At 41.8% G+C, this 25,691-nt stretch overlaps 1 protein-coding gene across 2 annotated transcripts in view; it reads left to right on the top strand.

Moving 5' to 3' along the window:
- Positions 1–25,691, top strand: part of KCNIP3 (potassium voltage-gated channel interacting protein 3) — a 203,441-nt gene that overhangs the window by 32,223 nt on the left and 145,527 nt on the right. Inside the window, exon 2 of one of the 2 annotated variants that reach the window (XM_089681725.1) lies at positions 19,747–19,915. In XM_089681725.1, coding sequence (XP_089537851.1) covers positions 19,747–19,915 — 169 coding nt within the window. The remainder of the gene's footprint in view (positions 1–19,746; positions 19,916–25,691) is intronic. The other variant, XM_089681726.1, reaches the window with a different exon arrangement.

The raw sequence follows: 25,691 nt of genomic DNA, 5'->3' as shown, positions 1-25,691 counted from the left end.
ATGGGGGCGAGGGCAGATTCGATCAAACAGCCAATGGTTATGGAGCGGGGTGCTGGCACCAGAGGCGGAATAAGCTTTCAAGCATTTAGGCACTCCCACACTACCCAAGGGCCCAGAGTCCCTAGGAAGTCCTATGACAGGCTCCTGAAAGGATGGGGAGGGGCCGCAGGGTGGATTGTGCAAGAGTGCTACGAGTCCGGTCCGGTAAGAGGAGAGAGTGACTGACAGAGCCCAAGGAGGAGGAGAATCCACAGACTGGTGAGAACTCACCATGTAACACTGGGAGGAAGGGGGAGAAATGTCTGTGACAGGAGTGCTTAGAAACGGAGTGTGACAGGCTGAGAGAGCCAGAGGGAAGACATGTGTGTGTGTGTCTGTGTATATATGTATGTGTGTGTGTCTGTGTGTGTGTGTGTGTCTGTATGTATGTGTGTGTATGTATGTGAGTATGTGTGTGTCTGTGTCTGTGTACTGTATGTATGTGTGTGTCTGTGTATGTATGTATGTGTATGTGTGTATGTATGTGTGTGTCTATGTATCTGTGTATGTATGTGTGTGTCTGTGCCTGTGTATGTATGTCTGTGTGTGTGTGTATGTATGTATGTGTGTATGTATGTGTGTGTGTCTATGTATCTGTGTATGTATGTATGTGTCTGTGTGTGTGTGTGATGGTGGTGAGGCTCTGTATTCACTTTATGTAGTAGGGGCCCCTTTGTGTGTTCTGGGTGGTGGGGCGCATTGTACCATACTGGAGACCATGTGTTCTAAGAGGGGGGTTGTGTGCTCATTATAACCTCAAATTATGGGGGGATGGTGCCATAATTGTGAGTAGAAATACCAATCACCCCCCCCCCTTTTTTGCCTCCCTCCCCCCTCTTTTTCTCTCACCCCCTTCTCTCTCACCCCCCTTTCTCTTTTTTAAAAAGAGGGTAGAGGACATGGCTATAGGGGGGGTGTGAAGGAGGGTATATATTTATTTATGTAACTGTATTCTGCATAAAACAGTTAACAATGTCATTTAATGAGAGAATTTACGAGGGCATGTTTAGGGGAGGATTGGGGGCATGGCAGGGTAGCGGTTGGGTGGGGCAACTGGTGGTGAGTAACTCCGAAGGCCTGGCTAGTAGCTCAGGACTTCAAATTTTGAGCCCTGCACTAGATGATGTTTTGCCGCACCCATTTGTTAGAGAAGCAGTGTCAAAAGCGCTGTTCCAAGCATGCAAAATTCTGCTACTTCTTTGGAAGAGTACTCCCTCTCCCACACTCAAGGATTTGATAGACAACATGGGGACCTTTTCAAGATATAAATGAGTTACATATCAGCATTGGGATTGCCCTGCAAAATATGACAGGATTTGGGGGGGCTGCCTGGATATTCTTGGCCTAGCCCCGGGGGATCTTGTACTAAACAGATTGCTGGGGTGAATATTATTGTATTATGTCATGCTTTTTTTGGGGGGTATTTTGGGTGCTGAGATGTGCATGGGTGTATGCACGAAATTGTCCTTTTAAAGGATGATGGTGGGGTTAGGGGTTCTTGTTGCTCTTTGAGCCAGGATCGGATCTGACAATGTAATGTACTTAATTTTCCACTGTCTGCTTATGTATTATGTTACCGTTAAACGTTTCAATGCAAACACATATGCTCTGGAATGTGTATGATCTTTTTCATTAAAATCTTTTTTATGATAAAAATAAGCTATTCTGGATAAACCCTCTGCACACTGCTACATGTTTAGTTACATACATTGCAATACATGTTTAAGCTGGTCAACAGTGTCAAAGCAGTACCTCTCTGGCCAATTATCACTCTGTTCTGCAAAATGCAAATGTTCCAGTGCATATAGTGTCAATATGGGGCAAACAGACAAAACATGTTGAAGAGTTTTAGGTTTAGCTCTTGCCACTGACCTACATGCAATATAAATAATAATATTTTGCACTCTCCAGTTTTAGTAAATAAACCCCACTGTGTATATAACCCATCAGGTGCTAAAGGGGCACGACCACATTAACACAAAAAATTCTGAATGAAACCCCTTGCACACAAAAAGGAATTTTTAGTTCACATACATTGCAATACATGTGTAGTCCTTTTTTTGAGGGGGGAGGTAGATGAGCTGGCCTCACCCAAACAGGATATTGCACTAAACCTGTAGACAAATACCAGAACCAAAACCTTTGCTAAGTGGAGGAGTGGGTTTGATAATGAAGGTGGCAGTGCCTTCACCAAGGACAGGGCCTCTGTGAACAGAGAGAACCCTCTTCCTAAGAAATTTTTGTGTCTTTGTTTCGGAAGCCTGAAGAGAAAATCAGCAGTCACAGGGTTATCCTCCAGCTGTTGTCCAAGCATCCTGGAATGGAGCTTCTCACCAGCAGGAACTGTGGTGTTGCAATGGAACTCAGAGTCAGCTTACCTACTCTGTGGTTTAGGCCCTCTCTACTAGTGTGTAGTAGTCTCTTCAGGTCCAGGATTTAGTAGCATGGACAGGACATGTGGGTTAGTCTTTCTCTCTCTCCCCACCTCTCCCTTCCAGGGTTTCAAAGCCAAGAACCCAGGGGCAGGAAGTAAATACATAATAAATGTTAATGGATTTACAAATTCAGGCAATAGAGGACAATAGATCCTTACACATGTTTAAGCTAGCTTAATTTGTGTCTATTTGCCCCATATTGGCACTATATCCACTGGAGCATTTGTATTTTGCAGAGCAGAGTAGGGACTGACCAGAAAGGGATTGCTTCAATACATATCATAGGGTACATCATACTTGTAGTGTGCCATTCTATCCTCTCTAACTCCTACTGGTGTCTGCTGAAATTTCCAAGCAAATACTGACTTTGGCAAAGGCCACTTACAGTTGGCAGACCCAGGGGCCTACTGGGAGCACACATAAGGCACTCAGTAGCGCAAGCAACTGTTCCATCTTGACAAGTGGGATGTAAAGTCCAAATGGAACACTTTACTTAGAGCAAGTCCCAAAGGAACTGCTGCAAAAATAAAGTGCAGGCACATAGATGGCAGAGTTTCATAACTTTTTAATAGTTGAAAGCTCACCAAACTCTTCTAAACTTTTTAAGTTAGAGATTTGCTTTAAACCAAATCAGTATTTTGCTCATTCAGAGCAAATTAACAGATTCACTGGATAGCAGGCACCCTGTATTTTTGTACTTATGTTTCACTAAATCCTTTGCCACCCCTTTTACCCACCTGAGCCCCCCAAATACCACTTGTGTAAGTCTCAGCTCTTGGTCAGAGCTTACACAGTGCTAATGAGCCTGCCGTTACTGCTGCATGCTGGGACTGCAATTGGCCGCTAAGGCTGACATAGTGATAGTCAGTGGAGAGAGTCACATGCTCCTCCTTAACCACAAATACTGGATTATTGGGTTTTCAACTAGTGAATAGGGTGGCAAGTGGAAGGTAAGTACAAGCACACGGAGGTGCCTCCTATCCAGTCAGTTTTCTTGATGATAAGCAGTGAGCACATTGTCTGATTGTCGACAAAAGGGGTCAAAAATGAATCATCATACATATACAGTATATATTGGGCTCTATGCCCTCAATTACAGCCCTGATTGTCCCTCTGCCCCCACTGTTTCCTCATTTGACTCCTCCTTCTGTCCTGTGAGTCTCCTTCCCTTGGTGTCACTTCTTCTCAACCTCATTCTCTAGTGTTTATTATCTCTCCCAACAGAGCTCACATTCTTCCTTCATTTCCTTCTCCCTTAAAGGTTATTTTTTTTTTATCTTGCATGAAAATGGGAGCTATTTTAAACACTTTGATGAACAAGCTGCATAGAATAAGATAATAATAAGTCTTATTTATCCTGCATGAGATAAATTAGAACCTTTGATGAATAGACCCAATTCTCTCAATCCCTCTTGCAGTCTCTGTGCATTTATTCTCACTGTGCTTCATGTTGATCAGAGTGCATTGTTAATCCAGTATTAAAAGAAAAAGTGTCCTATATATAACCAACAGCACCAAAGCTCTGTCCCAAATGTACGCTATTTTTTGAAACTTAGCTGCACCAAACAGTATTTGTATTGAAAATATAAAGTTATAAAATAACCCATATTAGTTTTAGAAAAAACTTTAGCTTATGCTGTGAACTGAACTTTCTTTTTACAATGTCGCTTTGCTTCAAAAGCTCCCAAGCACTCAGCACTGTTAGAGCTTTTAGCCAGTGAAGGACAACAGTACTGCACCACAACCGCATCCATCACATGGGGTTGCAGATGTTGGTGTGGTCCTATTCACCTGATCGGGTCATGTTTCGTGGCAGTTCTGGTTGACAAATGCAACATATGGTATCATTTTTGCTTCAAAGCAAAATATTGTGGCAGTGGCAATATGTATTACCCCCTCCAGCTGGCAATGAACAGTTTAGATGGGTGATTGTGGTGGGGTTTGGCAACACTACAGCCAGCAAGAAAACTAATGAACTAGTCCCAGACTCTGGGTGTGCTACACATGCCCAAAAAAGGTCATCATTGTATACAGGACATGTAGCCTGCTCCCTTCTCTCAGTACACAGCAGATCAGTTCCAATCAAAGCTGACAATGGTGTCCTTTTATCAAGCAGTGGTAAATGCTCAGTTCTCCGGCATTATCAGAGAAGACAGTTCTCCTCTGAATGCCTTTTTATGAAGCGGTGTAGATCACTTCTCCGAATGAAGGGAGAAGCGATCTACAAAAGCTTTCAATGCTGGAAAACAGCTGCTCTTACTATAATCTCGCGAGATTACAGTAAGAGATCAGTCAAACACCGTTTACTAAGCAGCGGTAAATTATCACTGCTTTGTTTGCGGTTCCTCTGATTCTCCAGCTCCGAGCTGGAGAATCTGGAGAGAGAACACAGGTCACCAGTGAAGGGCTGACATCGCTCCTTCATATACTGGCCATCTGTGTGCTGAGATGATCAGTGGAGAACATGTTCTCTGCTGATCATCTCTGTTTCCTAAACCACTAATGATCGGAGATCAGCAACAATCCTCAGGATCGCCGCTGATCTCTGTTTCATAAAAAGACACCATTGTTGTGTACACATGGGTTGGCAATTTCAGCTGTAAAAAAATCAGTCTGACAGTATTTATAAAGAACACTTGCTCAGAAGCTACAGAAAGATACAATGAAACATATTGTTACTTTTGTATCATTCTGTTTATTCATCTGCAGCTAAAAAGGGAAAAACTGTATTCTGCAGATGATGTCATTTAAAGCAACCTGACAAGTAAAAAAAGTTTTTCATTTGAAAAATATTTTTTTTCTGTTTAACCCTTTATTAACCGTTAGTTTTCTCTAATCAGTCCTAATTAAAGCCTTATTCTCCTTATCCATTGAATTATTAGTTTCCTGATGATTTTTTTGTTTGTTTCTTCTATACTTTTTTTTTGTTTTTGTTTCTTTTGTTCATTAATATTGTTACACATTTAACATGTATTTACAGGTTTTACATAAAAAAAAGTGCAAAACTGAAAAAACAAACACTTTATTTCACTTGTACATAACTTTGTAAGAATCATAATTTTAGTGTCATTATAAGCAGGGCAAATTACACAATAAAATATGCACTTTTCTGCAGTGACACTATTTATTTTTAAACACTGCTAAAATAAAAAAGATAAAGTGATTTTTGTTTAGTTTTGTTACATTTAATTATCTAAGGATTGCAAAACAATTTTGAAAAAAAAACCTTGTTTGTCCTTACAAAACCATATATGTATTATCATGTTATCTTGAGTAATGACAAAGTTATCGCAAAAAAACAGGTCCAAAGTGGAATTGTAAAAGTTCCTCTGGTCCATAGGGGGTGAACAGGTGTGAAAGGCAAAGTGGTGAAACATTTTGAAATGCAATATTTCAAGCCCCGCTTGCAAACCTTGCTAAAAAGGGCATGGGTAGTAGCATAAAGGATATATACCAATGCAATAAATAAATAACATTAAAATACACAAATATTTTAAATAACGTGCTTGGGGGATGCCAAAGGCTGCACATTAAGTTGTGGTTGAAGTACGATGTATTGCTCTGAAAAGTTTTATCCTCTTCCTGACCACGGCATTTTCTGCTATTCAGCACTGCGCTATTTCAACTGGTAATTGCACAGCCATGCAACACTGTACCATGCAAAATGTATATCCTTTTTCACACAAAAAGAGCTTTCTTTTGGTGGTATTTGATCACTGTGATGGAGGAGTGGGTGGAACAGAACACACGTGGAGATCAGTGGTACACACAAGACTTTTATTGAATGATAGTGAGGGCCCATGATTAGTATAGCAGAGTTTTATTTCTTAATTTTCCAAAAACTTGTGGCAACAAATGAGATCTGCAAAATACTCACCATTCCTCTCAGCAAAAAACTTGGGGTGTTTATTAAAGTTTAAATCTGATTGGTTGCTGTGGGATAATACAAGTTCCTATTAGAGACGTGTTGACAGATGAGGCCAGTCTTTTTGCCACTGTCTACAATTCAGAATTCATGCTTCAAGAATCAACACTTTCTTTACCAAGCTTTGAGCTGAATATTTTTCATAGTTTGATTTTCAATTTAATTTGACTTGCTGGAGGAGAAACTAGATTGTCTGTTTTAATCATCTTTTTCTCGAAATACTTCAAGCAGCTGCATACGAGCTAAAAAAAATAATTGTTCTATTATTTATAGGGAACAACAAGACAGCACCATCAAGTGATATCATTTAGAAATATGGCAGTACAGTACTGATAATAAGCACAATTTTACTGTTGATTTTTAAATAGTGTTTACTGTATTACCTCTTTCTCTTTATAATGCCCTGTTCAGGGGAGGACTGACCATTTGGAAACTTGGGCACTTCCCGAGGGCCCGGGGTCAGTAGGGGGCCCCATGAGATGCCCCTGGTACCTTTTTCATAGGCTTTGTTGAGTTTGGGCAAGGACACAGGGGCCCCATGATCCCCTATTGCCCAGGGGCCCCATGAGTTGTCACTCCAACTCTGGACCTGGTCTTACTTTTACATTACATTGTGTTCTGTGTATTTTTTGTGGTCATTGGGGAATGCAGACATGTGGAATACCTGTTCAGTGCATGCTGAAAAGAACACTTATGGCCTCCATCAGATGCCCATGTCGCAGGGTGACAACGAAGAAGCACAACTGGGAAATAGCAACAGAGCCAAAGAAAATTACTTTGAAATTATGTTAAAGCCCCTGTCTTCTTTTGGGTATATGTATATATACACTGCATGTTGAAATGTGTTTTTATTACAAAATATATGAAAAATATTTTTAAAAATACATTTCAAATATACTGTATGTCTTTAAAAACACACATCTACATTTTTGGAATGCATTTACAAATATATTTAAAAATATATGTTAACATTACTTTTTTATATGTTAAAAAAAATCTGAAGAATATATTTTTTAAAAATATATTTTTTAAAATATATTCTTCAGACATACAGTATATTTGAAATGTATTTTTAAAAATATTTTTCATATATTTTGTAATAAAAATGCATTTCAACGATATAGATATAGATAATTATTTATTGAAATATATTTTGAAATATATTGAATATGGCCAAAATTGTAGCATTTCAAATATATGGCAATATATTTGGGAAGAATATTTTTAAAATATATTCCAAATATATTTTTCTTCCATATGGGTTAAGCATCAAAAACTGTGACAGAGAGTGGTTTTGGTATTGTTGCCTTACTTCAGAATACACACAACTGGAGGAGATAGCTCACTGAACCAGACAATCCTGCCCCAATGTGCCCTGAAGGCAAGATTCATACCAAAAAGCCTTTCACATGGGCAATCCAATCAGGTCCACCTAAACGTTTTTCAGGCGGACTTGATTGGATGGTCCATGTATTCCTATGGACTGACGAACTTGTATTTATTTACACCTATCTACATCCAGTCCAATTAAAAAAACAGAAAGGGATCTGCCCCCCTCCATCTAGGCGTAACCGATCAGAGGGCAGTTGGGTGTAAACGGACAGCTGGTCCACTTACTCTAGCTAGTCCATAGAGCAGAGTGGGCCTTGTCTTTGTCCACTCTGCATAAACTGAGCAGACATGGACCTGTCATCTGCCCGCTCTGCTCAGCAGGTATCAGCAGACAAGTCCCACTCTGAGCAAACCTGAAATCGCCCCACGTGAAAGGGGCCTAAGCCAAACTCATGACCTCTCTTTGGGTTGCATCGACTTCCGTGGGAGCATGGCAACCTTAAAGGGTCTCACAGCTCAAGGAAAGAAAATGTATTCAACATGTCATTATGACTAAACAGACCCACTTCATCCTCAGGATCACCTGTACATCAAAATATATTCTTCTTTTATAGAAAGCCCCTTTAAGTAGGATGACTCCAGACTTCATCTATAAAGCAGATTGAGAACAATCTCAGAAATTAGCCCTTATTTACCCTTTGCATGCAGACATACTCATGGGACCGAGACAAACATGTCTTAGGCTCAACTACCTGAAATATTCATACCACGAGCCTGATGAAAAATTAACTCTTTCTTCTCAAGGGATAAAAAGCGTGTTCCTTATAAATGCTGTTTCTCTCTTCGTGACTAGTGGAAAGGTAATGAGCAGTGACAGCAGGGAGGAGCTTGGCCTGGTTTTTCTATGCAGACATGAACTTTTACACCTCACTGAGCAAACAGCAAGAAGGCTCCATCCTATTGCGTTCATTTGATTCTGCCGTATTCTCTCTTGCATCGCATTTTTAATCAAACTGCTTGCCTAGATTGCCCTCTGTCTGCAATTATTACTGGTATTTCAAAATTCTCCAAACGGTCTGTGATAATGGTCATATGTTATAAAGTACACTCGGTATGTAAAACAATCTTATATTTAAACACACTCTGATAATAGCCAATCTTTTTAGGGAAGCTTCTCACTTTATTTTTTCATTCTCCTCTCCCTGCCTTCCTTTATTTATTTATTTTATTATACGCAATGCTTTACATATATATATATTGTACATTCACATCAGTCCCTAACCCTCAAGGAGTCTACAATCAGGGCTGTGGATACAGGGGTACCACCAGTCCTCCTGTACATGGCCCAGGCCCAGCGGGGGGGGCCCAGGCAGTTGGGTGAATCATATGTTGGCAGGGAGGACGATTGACATGGCAGGGTGGGGGGGGGCAATTACTGGAACTGATCCCCTGTATGTCTCTCTCTGCAGAAGCTGAAAGCCAGTAGAAGGAGGAAGAGAAGAAGCCAACTTTCAGCTGTGCAGACAGAGAGTCATACAGGAGATTGGTTCCAGTAATTACCCCCTCCCACCATACTGATCACCCTCCCTGCTCACATCCAATTCGCCCCCCTGCTGACCTGGGCCCCGTACATGAGGACTGGTGGTACCAGTGGTGTATTTAGGTTTTGTGCTGCCCTAGGCAACACAAAAGTCGGACACCCACCCCCCCCCCCCTCCCCGGCAGTGAGAAGGCCTGACACCGACCAACACCAGACCCCTCCACCCCCCCTTCCCAGGGAGAGAGCCTTCCATGGCAACAGAGAGACACTCACCTTCACAGCTCTGGACATCCCCAAGAACGACAGTTGGGCTCTGCATACACCATCAAGCAGCCCACAGCCTCTCTCAGATCCCACCTGGTCCCCATGCCGCATATGTCCCTTCTTCCAGGGGGAAGTGCTGTCCCCCTAAAAAATGCTGCCCTAGGCAAATGCCTTGTTTGCCTTGTGGTAAATACGCCCCGGGGTGGTACCCACTTATCCACAGCCCTGCTCCAACAGATGCAAGGATTGTACACCAAAATGTGCACAACTTAGAACTGGCTTTCAGCTGCTACAGAGAGAGCCATGGGGATTAGTTCCATATTTGCCCCTCCTTATGCATCATATATTTCCCCCTGCTGCACAGGCACCCACCCAGCTTCCAGCTTCCCTCCTCTTTGTCCTACTGGCAACTGCAAGCACACAATAGGATCCTTCAGGATGAAGAGTGGGGGAAGAGTCCAGTAAATATATCACATTTACCAGCCCCTTCCTTTCCTGAATAAACACAGTGAGTGTACCGATCACTCACTGTGTTCATTTATAACTGAAGCATAGTAAACTGTGTTTTTTTTGGGGGGAAGGCTGCCAGGTTGACTGTATGGGGCCCTGTGGTTTCTAACAGCAATCCTGTGTACAATCTAAGGACATTAACTCACATTCATACATACACACAATTTAGACAAGAGCCAATCAACCTACCAGCATGTCTTTGGCATGTTGAAGGAAACCGGAGTACCCGAAGGAAACCCACACAGGCACAGTGAGAACATGCAAACTCCATGCAGGTAGTGCCTTGGTTGGAATTTCCAACTAACAACCCTAGTACTGCTAGGTCGGAAGTACTAACCACTTAGGCACTGTGAAGTTCTAAACACTTTCCTCCGTGTTTCTGTAAAAATAAAACTCAGAATTTAAAGCCATAGAGCATTGCTTGTATGTGTGTCCGGCCCACCATTCCACCACATTGGTAAAATCTTCTGTGTTATAGCTGAACTCCAGGCAGATATAAAAGTCAAAAATGAATGCAGCAGTACCTGAATTTGACTTAGCAATGACTTAGTTTGCTAGTGATACTTAACTGCAGCAGAAAAGATCATGTATTCTGTACTGTCAGATGGGGCTGAGCAATGTGGCAAACCTGTGTAAATCCCAGTACTGGATGGACAGAAACACAAATCGTTTGTCAGATACATCAGCTCCCATACATGTGTTTGATCTGTGTGTTTAGCTTTTTGAATAGAGTTCAGCTTAAAGTAATGAAAGCTTCTGTTTTCTAGGTTACACAACATAGAGGTTTGTGGAGTAGTTTCTGATTTTGCAGCAGTACACCTCAAGCAGCAATTAAATTGTTACTACACCCAGGACCCTGCATTCACTACATCTGGTCTCCCACAGTACACACAATATGGAAATGCAAATACTTTTTCTCATCAGCAGTATATAGCAGTCTTGTGACTTCTATCAGTGTCCAGCTAAGCACTAGTTAAAGCTTGTAGGAGGAGTTTTCATTCTCCTTTGACTGTCCTATGAGGCTGCATAACCCCCGACCCTCTGTCTGCACAGTGCTGATTAGCCCTGGGCCAAGTGGTGTATTTAGGTTTTCTGCTGCCCTAGGCAACACAAAAATCTGACACCCCCCGGCAGAGAGAGAGTCTGACACAGACCAACACCAGACCCCCCCCAACCATGCAAAGGGAGCCTGACAGTGACCAACAACACCCCTGCCTCATCCCCCCCACCCGAGAGAGCCTTCCACTAGGACAACACCCCCCCCCCCCCACGGTGACAGAGAGAAAGACATTCACCTTCACCTCTCTGGACATTTCTGGGAACTAAAGTTGAGCTCTGCATAAACCATTAGGCAGCCCACAGCCTCTCTCAGATCCCACCTGGTCCCCATGCCACATATGCCCCTTCTTCCAGGGGCTAGTGCTGCCGACCTAAAAAATGCCACCCTAGGCAAATGCCTTGTTTGCCTTATGGTAAATACGCCCCTGCCTGGGCTGGTCACATGTACCCTCCCAAAGAAAAAAAAAACTAGCAATACACACCAAACTGAGCATGTGCAGAGTGTCTCCTAGAGCTCTATACTATCAGCAGATGGATTGGGGACAGTAGAAAAAGAGGAGGGTCAGAGAAGTCAGGATCAAACAGCTTTTTTACACAATGCGGATGATTAACCCCTTAGATTCCACAGTGAGTTTAGCAAGCATGCTGTACTCCATATAAAGACTGATTTTACAGTTGTGGATTTAGTAACACTTTAATTTGGCAGTATTTGGGTGCAGAGTGTAACCCACACAGTGTCTAGATAAACTCCAGTCAGACAGAGATGTGTTCTGGATCCCCAGGAAATTGTCCAAAATCAGTAAGGTGCACACAAGAACACCTTTCCCTCTGAAGCTTGTGTGGAACTTCTTGAAGTTCTCTATGACTGAAACGGAAACTGGGCTGCGGTCCTCACTGGTAGCTGTTCAGGACTACAGAGGGACACTGCAGATATTATTGAACTGAGCTTATAATTAACCTATACTGGCCTGTTTTATTGTACGATGTAAAAAAACAGGCTTCAGTGACTACAGTCCATTTTTTTTACCCCCCCCCCCCCTTCCATATTGGATGGTATCATGTGAGTGACTAGGTCAACAAGATCAGTATAGGTGTCGAGTCTGATGGGTTTTGCATTCCCATACAAGTCTACGGGAATGCAAAACCCTCTTACCCCTTGTCTACCAATATATATTTAAAAACATTCTGGTATTAAAGCAAGTTCAAGACTGCTACTGCAGCTGTAAGCTTGGTATTGATTTTTATAGCAAGTAAAGGGTTGTCAGGTAAAAGTGATCCAGCAAGTTCTAGATCACTTTTACAGGGCTCTAAAGATTTACCCTCACCCCTCCTACCCCCCATGGTATCATTGAGAGCAGGAGATGATTGGGGAACATTAGTTCTCTGATTCCCCCCTAATTCTAATAAAATCTAGAAAAATGTATATTATGTTACATCCACGTTCACAGCTAATCAAGCATGATCTGTGCTTGTTTAGCTGCAATGGAGGCCAGGGGAGACATTGGGATCTATTAGACCCCTGATATCTCCATAAAGAGTACCTGTCCATGCTATCACATAGAGGGATTGTTAGTCCCTTTGTCATTGCAATACAGTTAAATAAAGAAAAAAAACCATTATAATAAAATAATTATAAAAAATAAAAGCATCCCCATCTCACACACAGAGCTCATTGTAGACAAACAGTGTAGGGCATCAACATCACAGTGAAAATTCTAGGGATTTAATTAACGGAGTTAACGTTAAATTTTGAATTTTGGGTTTAATCAGGTTTTTTTGCCATTTTCACGCACCCAGTTTTCAGGCTTGACATGTTTGCTATCTGTTTACTAGATGCAAATCTTTTATATTTTACTAAAAAAATTGGGTAAATATTGCGTTTGTTTGTTTTTAATAAATAGCTGTGCAAATATTATGCGACGTACAAAAAAACTGCAGCTGCCACAGCTTATTCTCCAGTGTCTATGCTTTCAGAAAATATACCCTTGTTTGGTGGTTTAAAGTAATTACTAACAAAAAATGCAGATTTTAACACGTGTCTGAAAATTTTAAACAATTGCCCTGGTAGACAAGTAGCTAAAGCAGGACAGATGCACCTGTCAATGAATCCTGAATGATCTTAGAAATGTCTCAGATTGATACCATCTACACACCCCAAAGCCTCCTGACACAGGTCCTATTCATAGTCATTACTGATTACTTTTAGTATTACTCAGAACTTAATTAATTGTACAGGCTAATCCAAGTTATTGTGTTCTCTATCTGGTAGCTGAGTTTACATTGCATTGATTCCCTATACCAGGGGTATTGAATTACGTTACATGTTTGATTCTTAATGGCACCTCTGCGCACTGGCAAACGCGGCATGTTTCTGCGAGCACCAAACTGCAGGGTGCTTGGTGGCTTGGTACAGCACAATTTTAAAAAAGGGACTTCTTTCTCTGCGTTTCTGTGTGCAAGGCAGCCTACTGAGATGAATGGCCTGCCTACATGTACAATGCAGGGTGCAATGATGTGAACCTAGCCTCAGATCCTTCACATAACAATTCCATTAAAACATTAATGTTCTCAGCCCCCCCTGATCATCACAGCCCCCCTTAATATCAAGATCCCCCTTTTACATCACAGTTCCCAACTTCACATCAGTCCCCCTTCACAGCAGTGTCCCTGTTCTACCCCTTCAAATCACCCCCGTTTCACATTACAGTGCTCAGCCCCCCCACCCCTTTCACATTCCTGTCCTCAACCCCCTTTATAGAATCTTCCCTCACATTCCTGTCCTCACCCCCTTTAATGCACCCCCCTTCATATCACCTCTCACATTTCTGTCCTCACACCCTTTAATGCACTCCCCTTCACATTGCAGTCTCCAGCCCCCCTTCATATCACCCCCTCTCATTTCTGTCCTCACACCTTTTGTGTCACCCCCCATCCACATTTCAGTCCCCAGCCCCCTTCATATCACCCCCCTCACATTCATGGCCTCACACACTTTATATCACCTCGTTCACATTTCAGTCCTTACCCCCTTTAATGCACCCCCCTTCACATTGCAGTCCCCAGCCCCCCATCATATCACCCCCTCTCATTTCTGTCTTCACACCTTTTATATCACCCCCGATTCACATTTCAGTCCTCAGCCCCCTTCATATCACCCCCCTCACATTCATGGCCTCACACACTTTATATCACCCCGTTCACATTTCAGTCCTTACCCCCTTTAATGCACCCCCCTTCACATTGCAGTCCCCAGCCCCCCTTCATATCACCCCCCTTCATATTCCTGCCCTCACACCCTTTATATCACTCCCCTTCACATTGCAATCCCCAGCCCCCCTTTTCATTCCTGTCATCACCCCCATTATATTACCACCCCTCCTTCACATTGCAGTCCCTAACCCCCCTTCATATTAAAGTCCTCAGCCCCCTTCACATTCCTGTCCTCACCCCCTTTATAGCACCCCCTTTTACATTGCAGTCCCCAGTCACCCTTCATATCACCCCCCCCCTCACATTCCTATCCTCACCCCGTATATCACCCCCTTCACATTCCTGTCCTCACCCCCTTTATTGCACCCCCTTCACAATGCGGTCCCAAGCCCCCCCCCATATCACCCCCCCCCCCCCTCACATTCCTGTCCTCACTCTCTTTATATCACCCGCTTCACATTTCAGCAGTCCCCATCCCCTCCGGAGATTACAGTCACCAGCCCCTTTTCATATCACCCCCCCCCCTTCACATTCCTGTCCTCACCCCCTTTATTTCACCCCCCTTCAAATTGCAGTCCCCAGCCCCCTTTTCATCCCTGTGCTCACCGCCTTTATATCACCCCCTTCACACTGCAGTCCCCAGCACCGTTCACATTCCTGATCTCACCCGCTTTACATTACCCCCCTTCACATTGCAGTCCCCAGACCCCCACTCACATTTCTGTCCTTGCTTCCCTTTATACCACACACTCCGTCACATTGGAGTCTCCAGCCCCCCTTCATTCCTGTTCTTACCCCTTTATATCACACCCCCTTCACATTGCAGAGTCTGGTCCCCTTCACATCACCACCCAGCTCCCCTACCCCCACCCCCCGAACGTCATAGCAGTGACATAGCCCTCTTCCCTATCCAAGTTACACAGGGAGGAAGGCCGGAGGCACAGCAGGTCTAGATCTGACACTGGGAGGCAGACCCATTCTGGATTTAGGGTGATTTGCACAACTTTTTCCTGTTAACCGGCTAGGGATCGGTTGCAAGAATTGCCATGCACCCTAGCAAACAATCAGTTAACTGGGGCTGCTCCTGCTCTCTGCCCAGTGCTGTGCTGCTTCCCAATGTCAGCCCTGTGAAGAATACAGTGCTAACGGCAGCAGAAGGGAAGAACAGGTGGCTCCTAAATGGCACAATCGCGGCAGATCTGGATGGGACAGCGACTCGGTCCTGATGTGGACCGCAGTCCGCCATTAAGTGATGCCTGCCCTATACCCTTATAGTATGGCTTGTTTCCTCAAACTATACGTGTGGGCCTTGATCACACAGGACGTACAACACCGTACGCTCGTGCAGGGCCATTATTTCTATTTGGACATGGGCTGAACGAACACAGCCGCTGTGTCCCCAGATGACATCTGTGTGGGTGTTGGTGTGGGTGAGGGTGTTGTGTGTGTCCGAATGCACACAGGGTGAGTTCAAGGACATGCACCTGCACCCAAAGGTGTGTCATATTGGGACACAACACTGCATCCCAATATAATTATTATTATTACTTTACAATATTTATACAGCACCAACAGTTTGCACAGTGCTTTACAATATAAAGGTAGCCACTTCAGGTCAGGAAGATTTTACCCCCTTCATGACCAGGCCATTTTTTGCTGTTCAGCACTGCGCTACTTTAACTGGCAATTGCGCTGTCATGCAACACTGTACGCAAATTAAATGGGGGTTTTTTCCACACAAATAGAGCTTTCTTTTGGTGGTATTTGATCACCTCTGGGTTTTTTACTTTTTATTATATAAACGAAAAAAGAATTACAATTTTGAAAAAAAAAATTTTACTTTTACTTTATGCTATAAAACATATCCAATAAAAAGAATATTAAATAAATCTAATTTCTTGATAAATTTAGGCCAAAATGTACTCTGCAACATGTGTTTGGTAAAAACAAAATCTCAATAAGTGTATATTAATTGGTTTGCATGAAAGTTATTGTGTCCACAAACTATGGGATACATACCAGAATTTTGTACGTACTTTTTTTATACTAGTGATTGCGGCAATCAACAAATTATAGTGGGCAATCTGACACTAGCTGTCACTAGCTGACACTGGCTGAAGGGTACACTAACTGACTAATTGACACTGACATCAATAGTGACACTAATACAGTGGTCGGTGCTAATACTATACACTGTCACTGTACTAATGACACTGGCTGGGAAAGGGTTAACATCTAGGGGTGATCAAGGGGTTAACTAACGTGTAATGTGTGTGATATATGCTGTTTTTACTAAGCGATCTTGTTTTTTTCCCCTGCTGTGCAGGGGGAAAAACAGCAATATTGCTTTCTATGTACAGTCAATCAGCAGGTCTTGGCCATCAAGCACTGGCCAGGACCTAAATAGTAGAGAAAAAATTAGCGAGCACCAAAACCAATGAGCAGCTATTGCACCAAGGTAACCATAAAACACCTCTCAAGATAAATAACAAACACAAGGGTGCAGCGCTAAATTAATATGTACTGATCCTGATAAGTCATAAACACATGATTTAAAACTCAAAAAAAGTGCCCATATAAGGTGACAAAATGCAGTTCACATATATGACAATCTAAATTAAAGTGCCGTATGAGTGATAATAATGAGTTTTCAGTATTTCACAAAACCCCACTGGTAGAGAACATATGAAGTTCATAGGTAATGGTATATAGTTGTTCAAAATAGTCTCTAAAAGGTGATCCGTGTGCTCCAAACTGATCATTCAGGTGATGTGCCAGAAGGAATGTTAAAATCTTTTATCTCCACATGGTCAGTGATTGTGACAGCTCATGTGCTATACCTTTGTATTGTTTTACCTTGAATAAACGCATATGGTTAAGAAGTACTACACTATGGGCACTCTTCTTTCTGGCTCTATATGAGCCAATACCATCTTAGAGCCCATTCTGGAGGACGGCAGCTGTGTGGCAGACTACCAGGGAGGAAGGAGATTTCTTGGACCTGACCAGGCTGCTGATTACCCTAAGAGGTACCTCCGGCTATATATCAAATACATTGTGTATTATGATTAGCTATCTGGTGAGTGTGTAATTTTAACATTCCTTCTGGCACATCACCTGAATGATCAGTTTGGAGCACACGGATCACCTTTTAGAAACTATCTTGAACAACTATATACCATTACCTATGAACTTCATATGTTCTCTACCAGTGGGATTTTGTGAAATACCGAAAACTCACTATTATCATGCATACGGCACTTTAATTTAGATTGTCATATATGTGAACTGCATTTTGTCACATTATATGGGCACCTTATTGAGTTTTAAATCATGTGTTTATGACTTATCAGGATCAGTATATATTCATTTAGCGCTGCACCCCTGTGTTTGTTATTTACTGGCCAGGACCTGCTGATCGACTTGTGCTGTGTCGAATCACAGCACAGCTAGGGCAGCATGCTCACAAGGTACGTGATCCATGGGATGACCTGATGGAGTTGGCCTAAGTACAGTTTTTAGGTGGAGGCTTCCCTGAATAAATGACTTTTCAGGGATCACTTAAAGGCGGACAGCATAGGGGCCAACCAGCCATAATAGGGTAGGGAGTTCCAGAGGATGGGAAAGGTTCTGGGGAAGTCCTGGAGGCGAGCGCGGGAGGAGGTAACAAGGGAGCTAGCTAGAGACAGGGGCGGACTGACCATTTGGAAACTCGGGCACTGCCCGAGGGCCCAGGGTCAGCAGGGGGCCCCATGAGATGCCCCCGGTACCTTTTTCATAGGCTTTTTTGAGTTTGGGCAAGGACACAGGAGCCCCATGATCTCCTATTGCCCGGGGGCCCCATGAGTTGCCAGTCCGCCCCTGGCTAGAGAGCAAGATTTCTTGGGAGGAGTGGAGTGGACGATTTGGGAGATATCATGAGATGAAGTTGGTGTTGTAGCAGGGAGAAGTGTTGTGGATGGCTTTGTATGTTGTAGTTAGTATTTTTAATTTTATACATTATAAGGCTAGTGGAAGATAATGAAGGTTTTGGCAGAGAAGGGCACGAATCGGTTAGTAAGGTGTATGAATCTAGCAGCAGCATTCATGATCAAATGAAGCAGGGATAGCCTGTGTACAGATAGGCCAGTGAGAAGAGAGTTGCAGTAGTCAAGGCAGCAGATAACCAGGGAGTAAGTTGTTTTCTGGTGTCATTAGTTTAAGAAGGAGCAAATTTTGCAAATGTTGCAGAGGTTAAGGCGCCAAGATTTACCAAGTGATGTGGGGTCAAAAGAGAGGTCAGAGTCTATGATTATACCCAGCGCCCTTGCTTGTGAGGAAGGATAAATAATTGTGCTATTGATATCAATGGTAAAGTCATGAAGTGAGGATCGGTAGGAGGAAATATTACAAGCTCAGTTTTAGGTAGACTGAGTTTGACGAAATGGTGTGATTTCCATATTGCTATGTACTGTATGTTTTTTGTGTCCTATGGATCAATAAATATACACTATTTTCATCTATCATCCGGTGTGTGGCTGACCCTTCTTCCTATTGCATGCACTGTATGTTTGCTATGATGTATATCCGTAAATTTGTGATACATGAGGTGATCAAGGGGGTTCGCTAGGCAGTAAAGAGTTAGATCTGAGTGTCATAGGTGTAGAGTTGGTAATGGAAACCATGGGAGGCTATAAACTGGCCCGGGGAAGAGGTGTAGAGAGAGAGTAGGAGGGAACCAAGGACAGAGCCTTGGGGTACCTTAACAGCAAGATGAAGAGAACTGGAGGAGATAGAGTTGTAGGTGACATTGAAGATGTGATGAGATACAGTAGGTAGGAGGACAACCAGGAAAGAGCAGAGTCATAGAGTTTATTAAGGAGAAGCTGGAGGGTCTAAGAGTATGGAGTCATGGCCATTGGTTTAAGCTGTTAGTAGGTCGTTAATGAGTTTTAGTAGGGCAGTTTAAGTGAAATGTTGTGGGCAAAGGCCAGACTGTAGGGAGTTGAGAAGGTTGTTATCAGTGAAGTAGCAGCTCATACGGTTGTGGACGCTGGAGAAAGCTGGACACTGGAAATTTCATCTCAAATTGTACCGATCTTGTTTTTGAAATCACTGGCAATCTCCTGGGCAGTAAGTTAGTGGGCGGAGGCAGAGTGGGACGAATGGGGAATTAAGGGTAGAGAAGAGCTGATGAGGAATGGATGATAGGGTTTTGAAGAGAATGGTGTAATAGGTTTGTTTAGCAACATGGAGGCAGAAGAAAATCAATGGGACTTCCTGCACAGGGATGCACGGAACACTTGGGCATCCCTTTGCGGATAAACATGGCACTGCATGGACATACAGTACTGTACACCCTTTGTGAATGCGGCCTAAATGATAGCTGTATAAATATGGATGATATGATCTCACTTGCAATCCCAGATGACATGCAGTATCTTTATGTTCAGCAGGAGGACATTAAGGAGAATGATGGCAGTTTGCTTGGGGACCCTGGGCAAACTTCCCCCGAGAAGAAGGATGGAGTGAAGTGGCAGAGGCCACGTCTGACCCGCAGAACTCTGATGAAGTGCTGCCTGGTTAAGTGGATACTTTCCAGTACATCACCACAAGGTCCAGGTAATAAAACTTCACTAGAATTAAAATCTGATCTTAACGTGCTGGAGACCCTCTGTTGAATTTCTAATCTTCACAAATGTAGCCAGTTAGCTTTTCCTATGTTCAAGCACTCATTGTCAAATCTAAATTTCATGGTTCATCTTCTTGTTGAAAATATAGAATATACATTATATATAATATATTTTATAACATTCCACTCTATAGGACTCTATACGATCGTAGTATTATATGCACAACCAAATATTTGAATATTCAATTGACATCTGCTTTTACTTATTTTTACTTGATAATTTTGAATAAACATATTGAAACAAAATATACAGTTGCAAGAAAAAGTATATGAACCCCTTGGGATTACGTGGAGTTTTGCATGAATTGGGCATAAAATGTGCTCTGAACGTCATCTAAGTCACAACAATAGAAGAACACAGTCTGCTGAACATAATACTACACAAACATTAGATGTTGCCATGGTTTAATTGCACATAACATGTAATCATTCACAGTGCAGGGAGGAAAAAGTATGTGAGGCCCTAGCTTAATGACTTCTCCCAGAGCTAATGGGAGCCAGGAGTGAGCCAACCTTGACTCCAATCAGTGTGATGATATTGGATGTGTTGCTGACAGCTGTCCTGCCCTTAAAAAACACACACCTTGTTTTGGGTTTACTGGTTTCAAGAAGCACTGTCTGATGTGAACCAAGCCTCGCAGAAAAGAGCTCTCAGAAGACCTACGATCAAGAATTGTTGACTTGCATGAAGCTGGAAAGGGTTACAAAAGTATCTCCAAAAGCCTTGATGTTCATGTGTCCCCGGTAAGACAGACTGTCTACAAATGGAGAAAGTTTAGCACTGTTGCTACTCTCCCTAGGCGTAGTCGTCCTGTAAAAATGACTGCAAGAGCACAGCGCAGAATGCTGCATGAGGTAAAGAAGAATCCCAGAGTGTCAGCTAAAGACCTACAGAAATCTCTGGCACATGCTAACATTTTTGTTGACACATCTACAATAAGGAAAACATTAAACAAGAATGGAGTACATGGGAGGACACCACGGAGGAAGCCATTGCTGTTCAAAAAGAATATTGCAGCACGTTTGAAGTTTACAAAAGAGCACCTGGATGTTCCACAGCACTACTGACAAAATATACTGTGGACAGATGAAACCAAGATTGAGTTGTTTGGGAAGAACACACAACACTATGTGTGGAGAAAAAAAGGCACAGCACACCAACATCAAAACCTCACCCCCACTGTAAAACATGGCGGAGGGAGCATCATGTTTTGGGGCTGCTTTGCTGCCTCAGGGCCTGGACGGATTGTTGTCATTGATGGGAAAATGAATTCCAGAGTTTATCAAGACATTTTGCAGGAAAACGTACGACCATCTGCTCGCCAACTGAAGCTCCACAGAGGATGGGTGATGCAACAGGACAATGACCCAAAGCATACAAGTAATTCAACAAAACAATGGCTGCAACAGCACAGAATACGCCTTCTGGAGTGGCCCAGTCAGAGTCCTGACCTCAACCCGATTGAAATGCTGTGGCATGACCTTAAGAGAGCGATTCACACCAGACATCCCAAAAATATTGCTACACTGAAACAGTTTTGTGAAGAGGAGTGGTCCAAAATTACTCCAGATCGTTGTTCAGGTCTGATCTGCAACTACAGGAAACGTTTGGTTGAGGTTATTGCTGCCAAAGGAGGGTCAACCAATTATTAAGTCCAAAGGTTCACATACTTTTTCCTCCCTGCACTGTGAATGTTTACATGTTATGTGCAATTAAACCATGGCAACATCTAATGTTTGTGTAGTATTATGTTCAGCAGACTGTGTTCTTCTATTGTTGTGACTTAGATGACGTTCAGAGCACATTTTATGCCCAATTCATGCAAAACTCCACGTTATCCCAAGGGGTTCACATACTTTTTCTTGCAACTGTATATCATATGCGTTTTCAATGCAAACATGAAGTATTTGTGGACGTGTCTCCATATTTAACATGTTAAAAAAGTATATGGGCATTTATGCAAGGGGAATGAATGGATACAAAATACCCAGTGTGAGGGATGTTGTATATGTGCACAGTGTTCAATCAATCTGCATTTATGTCTACATGAGAACAAGCTGTAATAAAAACAAATCATGTGCTATTATCATCCATTTTTATGCACAAGATGGGATGTACTAAGTGTGCATTATTCTTTTTCTTTAAAAAACACTTTCCCTCTGCCCTACAGATAGAAGTACTGCTACAGGGCGGTAGGGCTGTGCAAAATCATGTATATACACGTGATTTGCATCTCCAGGTAGGGGGCGCGCATGCCGCCCTACCTGCGCCGCTATTGGTGGCCAGGGATGTCAATCGCTGGGTCCCGACTGGCGATTCCCAGCTGGCACTCAGCAATCGTTGGGTAAAGCTGACAGGGGAGAGACATGTTTCTCTCCTCATATGGAAGAAAAATATATTTGAAATATGTTTTAAAAATATTCTTCAGAATATATTGCTACATATTTGAAATTCTACAATTTTAGCCATATTCAATATATTTCAAAATATATTTCAATATATACTGTATATATATATATTTACAAATATATGTAAAAATATATCTTAAAATGACTTTTTTATATGTTAAAAAAATTCTGAAGAATATATTTAAAAAATATATTTTTTTTAAAATATATATTTTTTAAATATATTATTCTGATTTTTTTTTTAAAAGTCATTTTAACATATATTTTTACATACATTCCAAAAATGTAGATTTGTATTTTTAAAGACATACAGTATATTTGAAATGTATTTTTAAAAATACTTTTCATACAGTTTGTAATAAAAGCGCATTTCAACATGCAGTGTATATATATATATATATATATAAATAATATTTATTTATTTATTGAAATATATTTTGAAATATATTGAATATGGCCAAAATTGTAGAATTTCAAATATATTTGAAATATATTTTTAAAATATTCTTCAGAATATATTGCCATATATTTGAAATTCTACAATTTTAGCCATATTCAATATATCTCAAAATATATTTCAATATATACTGTATATATATGTGTGTGTGTGTGTGCTGCATGTTGAAATGCATTTTTATTACAAAATACATTTCAAATATACTGTATGTCTTTAAAAATACAAATCTACATTTTTGGAATGCATTTACAAATACCGTATATACTCGAGTATAAGCCGACCCGAATATAAGCCGAGGTACCTAATTTTACCACAAAAAACTGGGAAAAACTATTGACTCGAGTATAAGCCGAGGGTGGGAAATGAGGCACCTACTAGTCAATGTAAAAAATTGGTGTCAGAGGGAGGAATAGTGCCCCATCATTGGTGTCAGTGGGAGGAATAGTGCCCCATCATTGGTATCACTGGGAGGAATAGTGCCCCATCGTTGGTGTCAGTGGGAGGAATAATGCCCCATCATTGGTATCAGTGGGAGGAATAGTGCCCCATCATTGGTGTCAGTGGGAGGAATAGTGCCCCATCGTTGGTGTCAGTGGGAGGAATAATGCCCCATTATTAGTATCAGTGGGAGGAATAGTGCCCCATCATTGGTGTCAGTGGGAGGAATAGTGCCCCATCGTTGGTGTCAGTGGGAGGAATAGTGCCCCATCATTAGTATCAGTGGGAGGAATAGTGCCCCATCATTGGTGTCAGTGGGAGGAATAGTGCCCCATCGTTGGTGTCAGTGGGAGGAATAATGCCCCATCATTAGTATCAGTGACACCAATGATGCGGCACTATTCCTCCCACTGACACCAATGACACTTGCTGACCCCTGTTGCAGTATGGTGCTGCTGCAGCCAGCATATGTGGTTGCAGCAGCCCCTCTGCACTGCACACTTACCGGCTTTTCCCTCACTTGATTTTCGCTGGTCCGCTCGGCTCCGCTTCCTCGCCCGTGATTGGCCGCCTGTGTACGTTTCCTGAGCTACAGTTCTGGTGGCCAATCACCGGTGAGGAGGCGGAGCCGAGCGGCAGGAGTGAGGGAGTGGCCGGAGTGACGGAAGGAGCAGTGCTTCCTGGATGGATCATCGTGGGACCGGAGCCAGGTAAGAGACAGCAGCCCTCTGCCCACCCCTGTACGCGCCCCCCTTGACGGAGCCTCGCGCCCCCCCTGGGGGTCGCGCCCCACTATCTGCAGATGTTGACTCGAGTATAAGCCGAGGGGGCCGTTTTTCAGCACAAAAAATGTGCTGAAAAACTCGGCTTATACTCGAGTATATACGGTATATGTAAAAATATATGTTAAAATTACTTTTTTATATGTTAAAAAAATTCTGAAGTATATATTTAAAAATATATATATTTTTTAAATATATTATTCTGATTTTTTTTTTGAAAGTCATTTTAACATATATTTTTACATACATTCCAAAAATGTAGATTTGTATTTTTAAAGACATACAGTATATTTGAAATGTATTTTTAAAAATACTTTTCATACAGTTCGTAATAAAAGCGCATTTCAACATGCAGTGTATATATATATATATATATAATATTTATTTATTTATTGAAATATATTTTGAAATATATTGAATATGGCCAAAATTGTAGCATTTCAAATATATGGCGATTTCAAATATATTTTTCTTCCATGTGGGTCTCCTGTCAGCATGGACATGCTGATTTGTATCTCTCTGCACAGAGAGATACAAAACAGCATGTCTCCCTAGTATAACACAGCACACAGTAAAACACACACAGCGCACAGTTAACCCTTTGATTGTCCCAAATGTTAACCCCTTCCTGATAGTGTCATAAGTAAAGTATCAGTGCTTTTTGTTAGCACTGATCACTGTATTCGTGTTACTGGGGATGTCAATGGCAGTTAGTCAGTTCCCACCCAGAATACCTGCCGCAATCCCACCACTGATCTCAGACTTTACTAGTATTGTAAAAAAAATTCCAGTATATATACACCGCCATTTGTAGACACTATAACTATTTAATGTAAACCAATTAATACATACTTATTGGGATTTTTTTTAGCAAAGACGTAGCAGGATACATTTTGGTTTAAATTTATGAAGAAATTCGATTTTTTAAATTTTTTTATTGGATATGTTTTATAGCAAAAAGTCAAAATCATTGTTTGTTACTTTTTCAAAGTTGTCAGCCTTTTTTGTTTATAGTGCAAAAAATAAAAACACGCAAATACCATCTAAAGAAATCTCTATTTGTAAGGAAAAAAATGACATAAATTTCATTTATGTACAGCGTTGCATGACCACATAATTGTCAGTTAAAGTATCGCAGCGCCGTATCACATAAAATGGCCTGGCCAGGAAGGGGGGGGGATCCTCTGGAGGGTTGTAATAAAAATAAATACAAGCTTTGAACAAGCACTCTGCGAAAGAAGACCCAATGGGCCTTAAGATGGTCAGTCAAGGCAATTCTACGGAAATGTGTATACGGCCGCAAAGTGTAACGCAGGTTGTGTATACATTCTTCTAATCCTGAAAAGCGGTAGGACCGTACAGTAGCCACAAGATGGAGCTGCCGTGACATGAACATTCTAAGGCTCATCCCAATACCGGTAATATGTCTTGAAATCCAAACCATCTTTAATTGTCAGCTGTTCAGGATCTGTTCCTCAAACCTGTCATTTATTTATAAGTATTGGCCAACTGTGCATAATAGAGCTGATGTACCAAATGTAATTTCTTCCATCTTTTCCAATCGGGTTTTCATAATTGATCACATTAAAAAATAAATATGTTTGGAATATAAAATGTACA

The sequence above is a fragment of the Staurois parvus genome, unplaced genomic scaffold (assembly GCF_062004578.1).
Source record: "Staurois parvus isolate SC_StPar_1 unplaced genomic scaffold, SC_StPar_1.0 ptg000276l, whole genome shotgun sequence".
NCBI classification, from domain to species: Eukaryota; Metazoa; Chordata; class Amphibia; order Anura; family Ranidae; genus Staurois; species Staurois parvus.
This window is presented reverse-complemented; position numbering and strand designations above follow the sequence as displayed.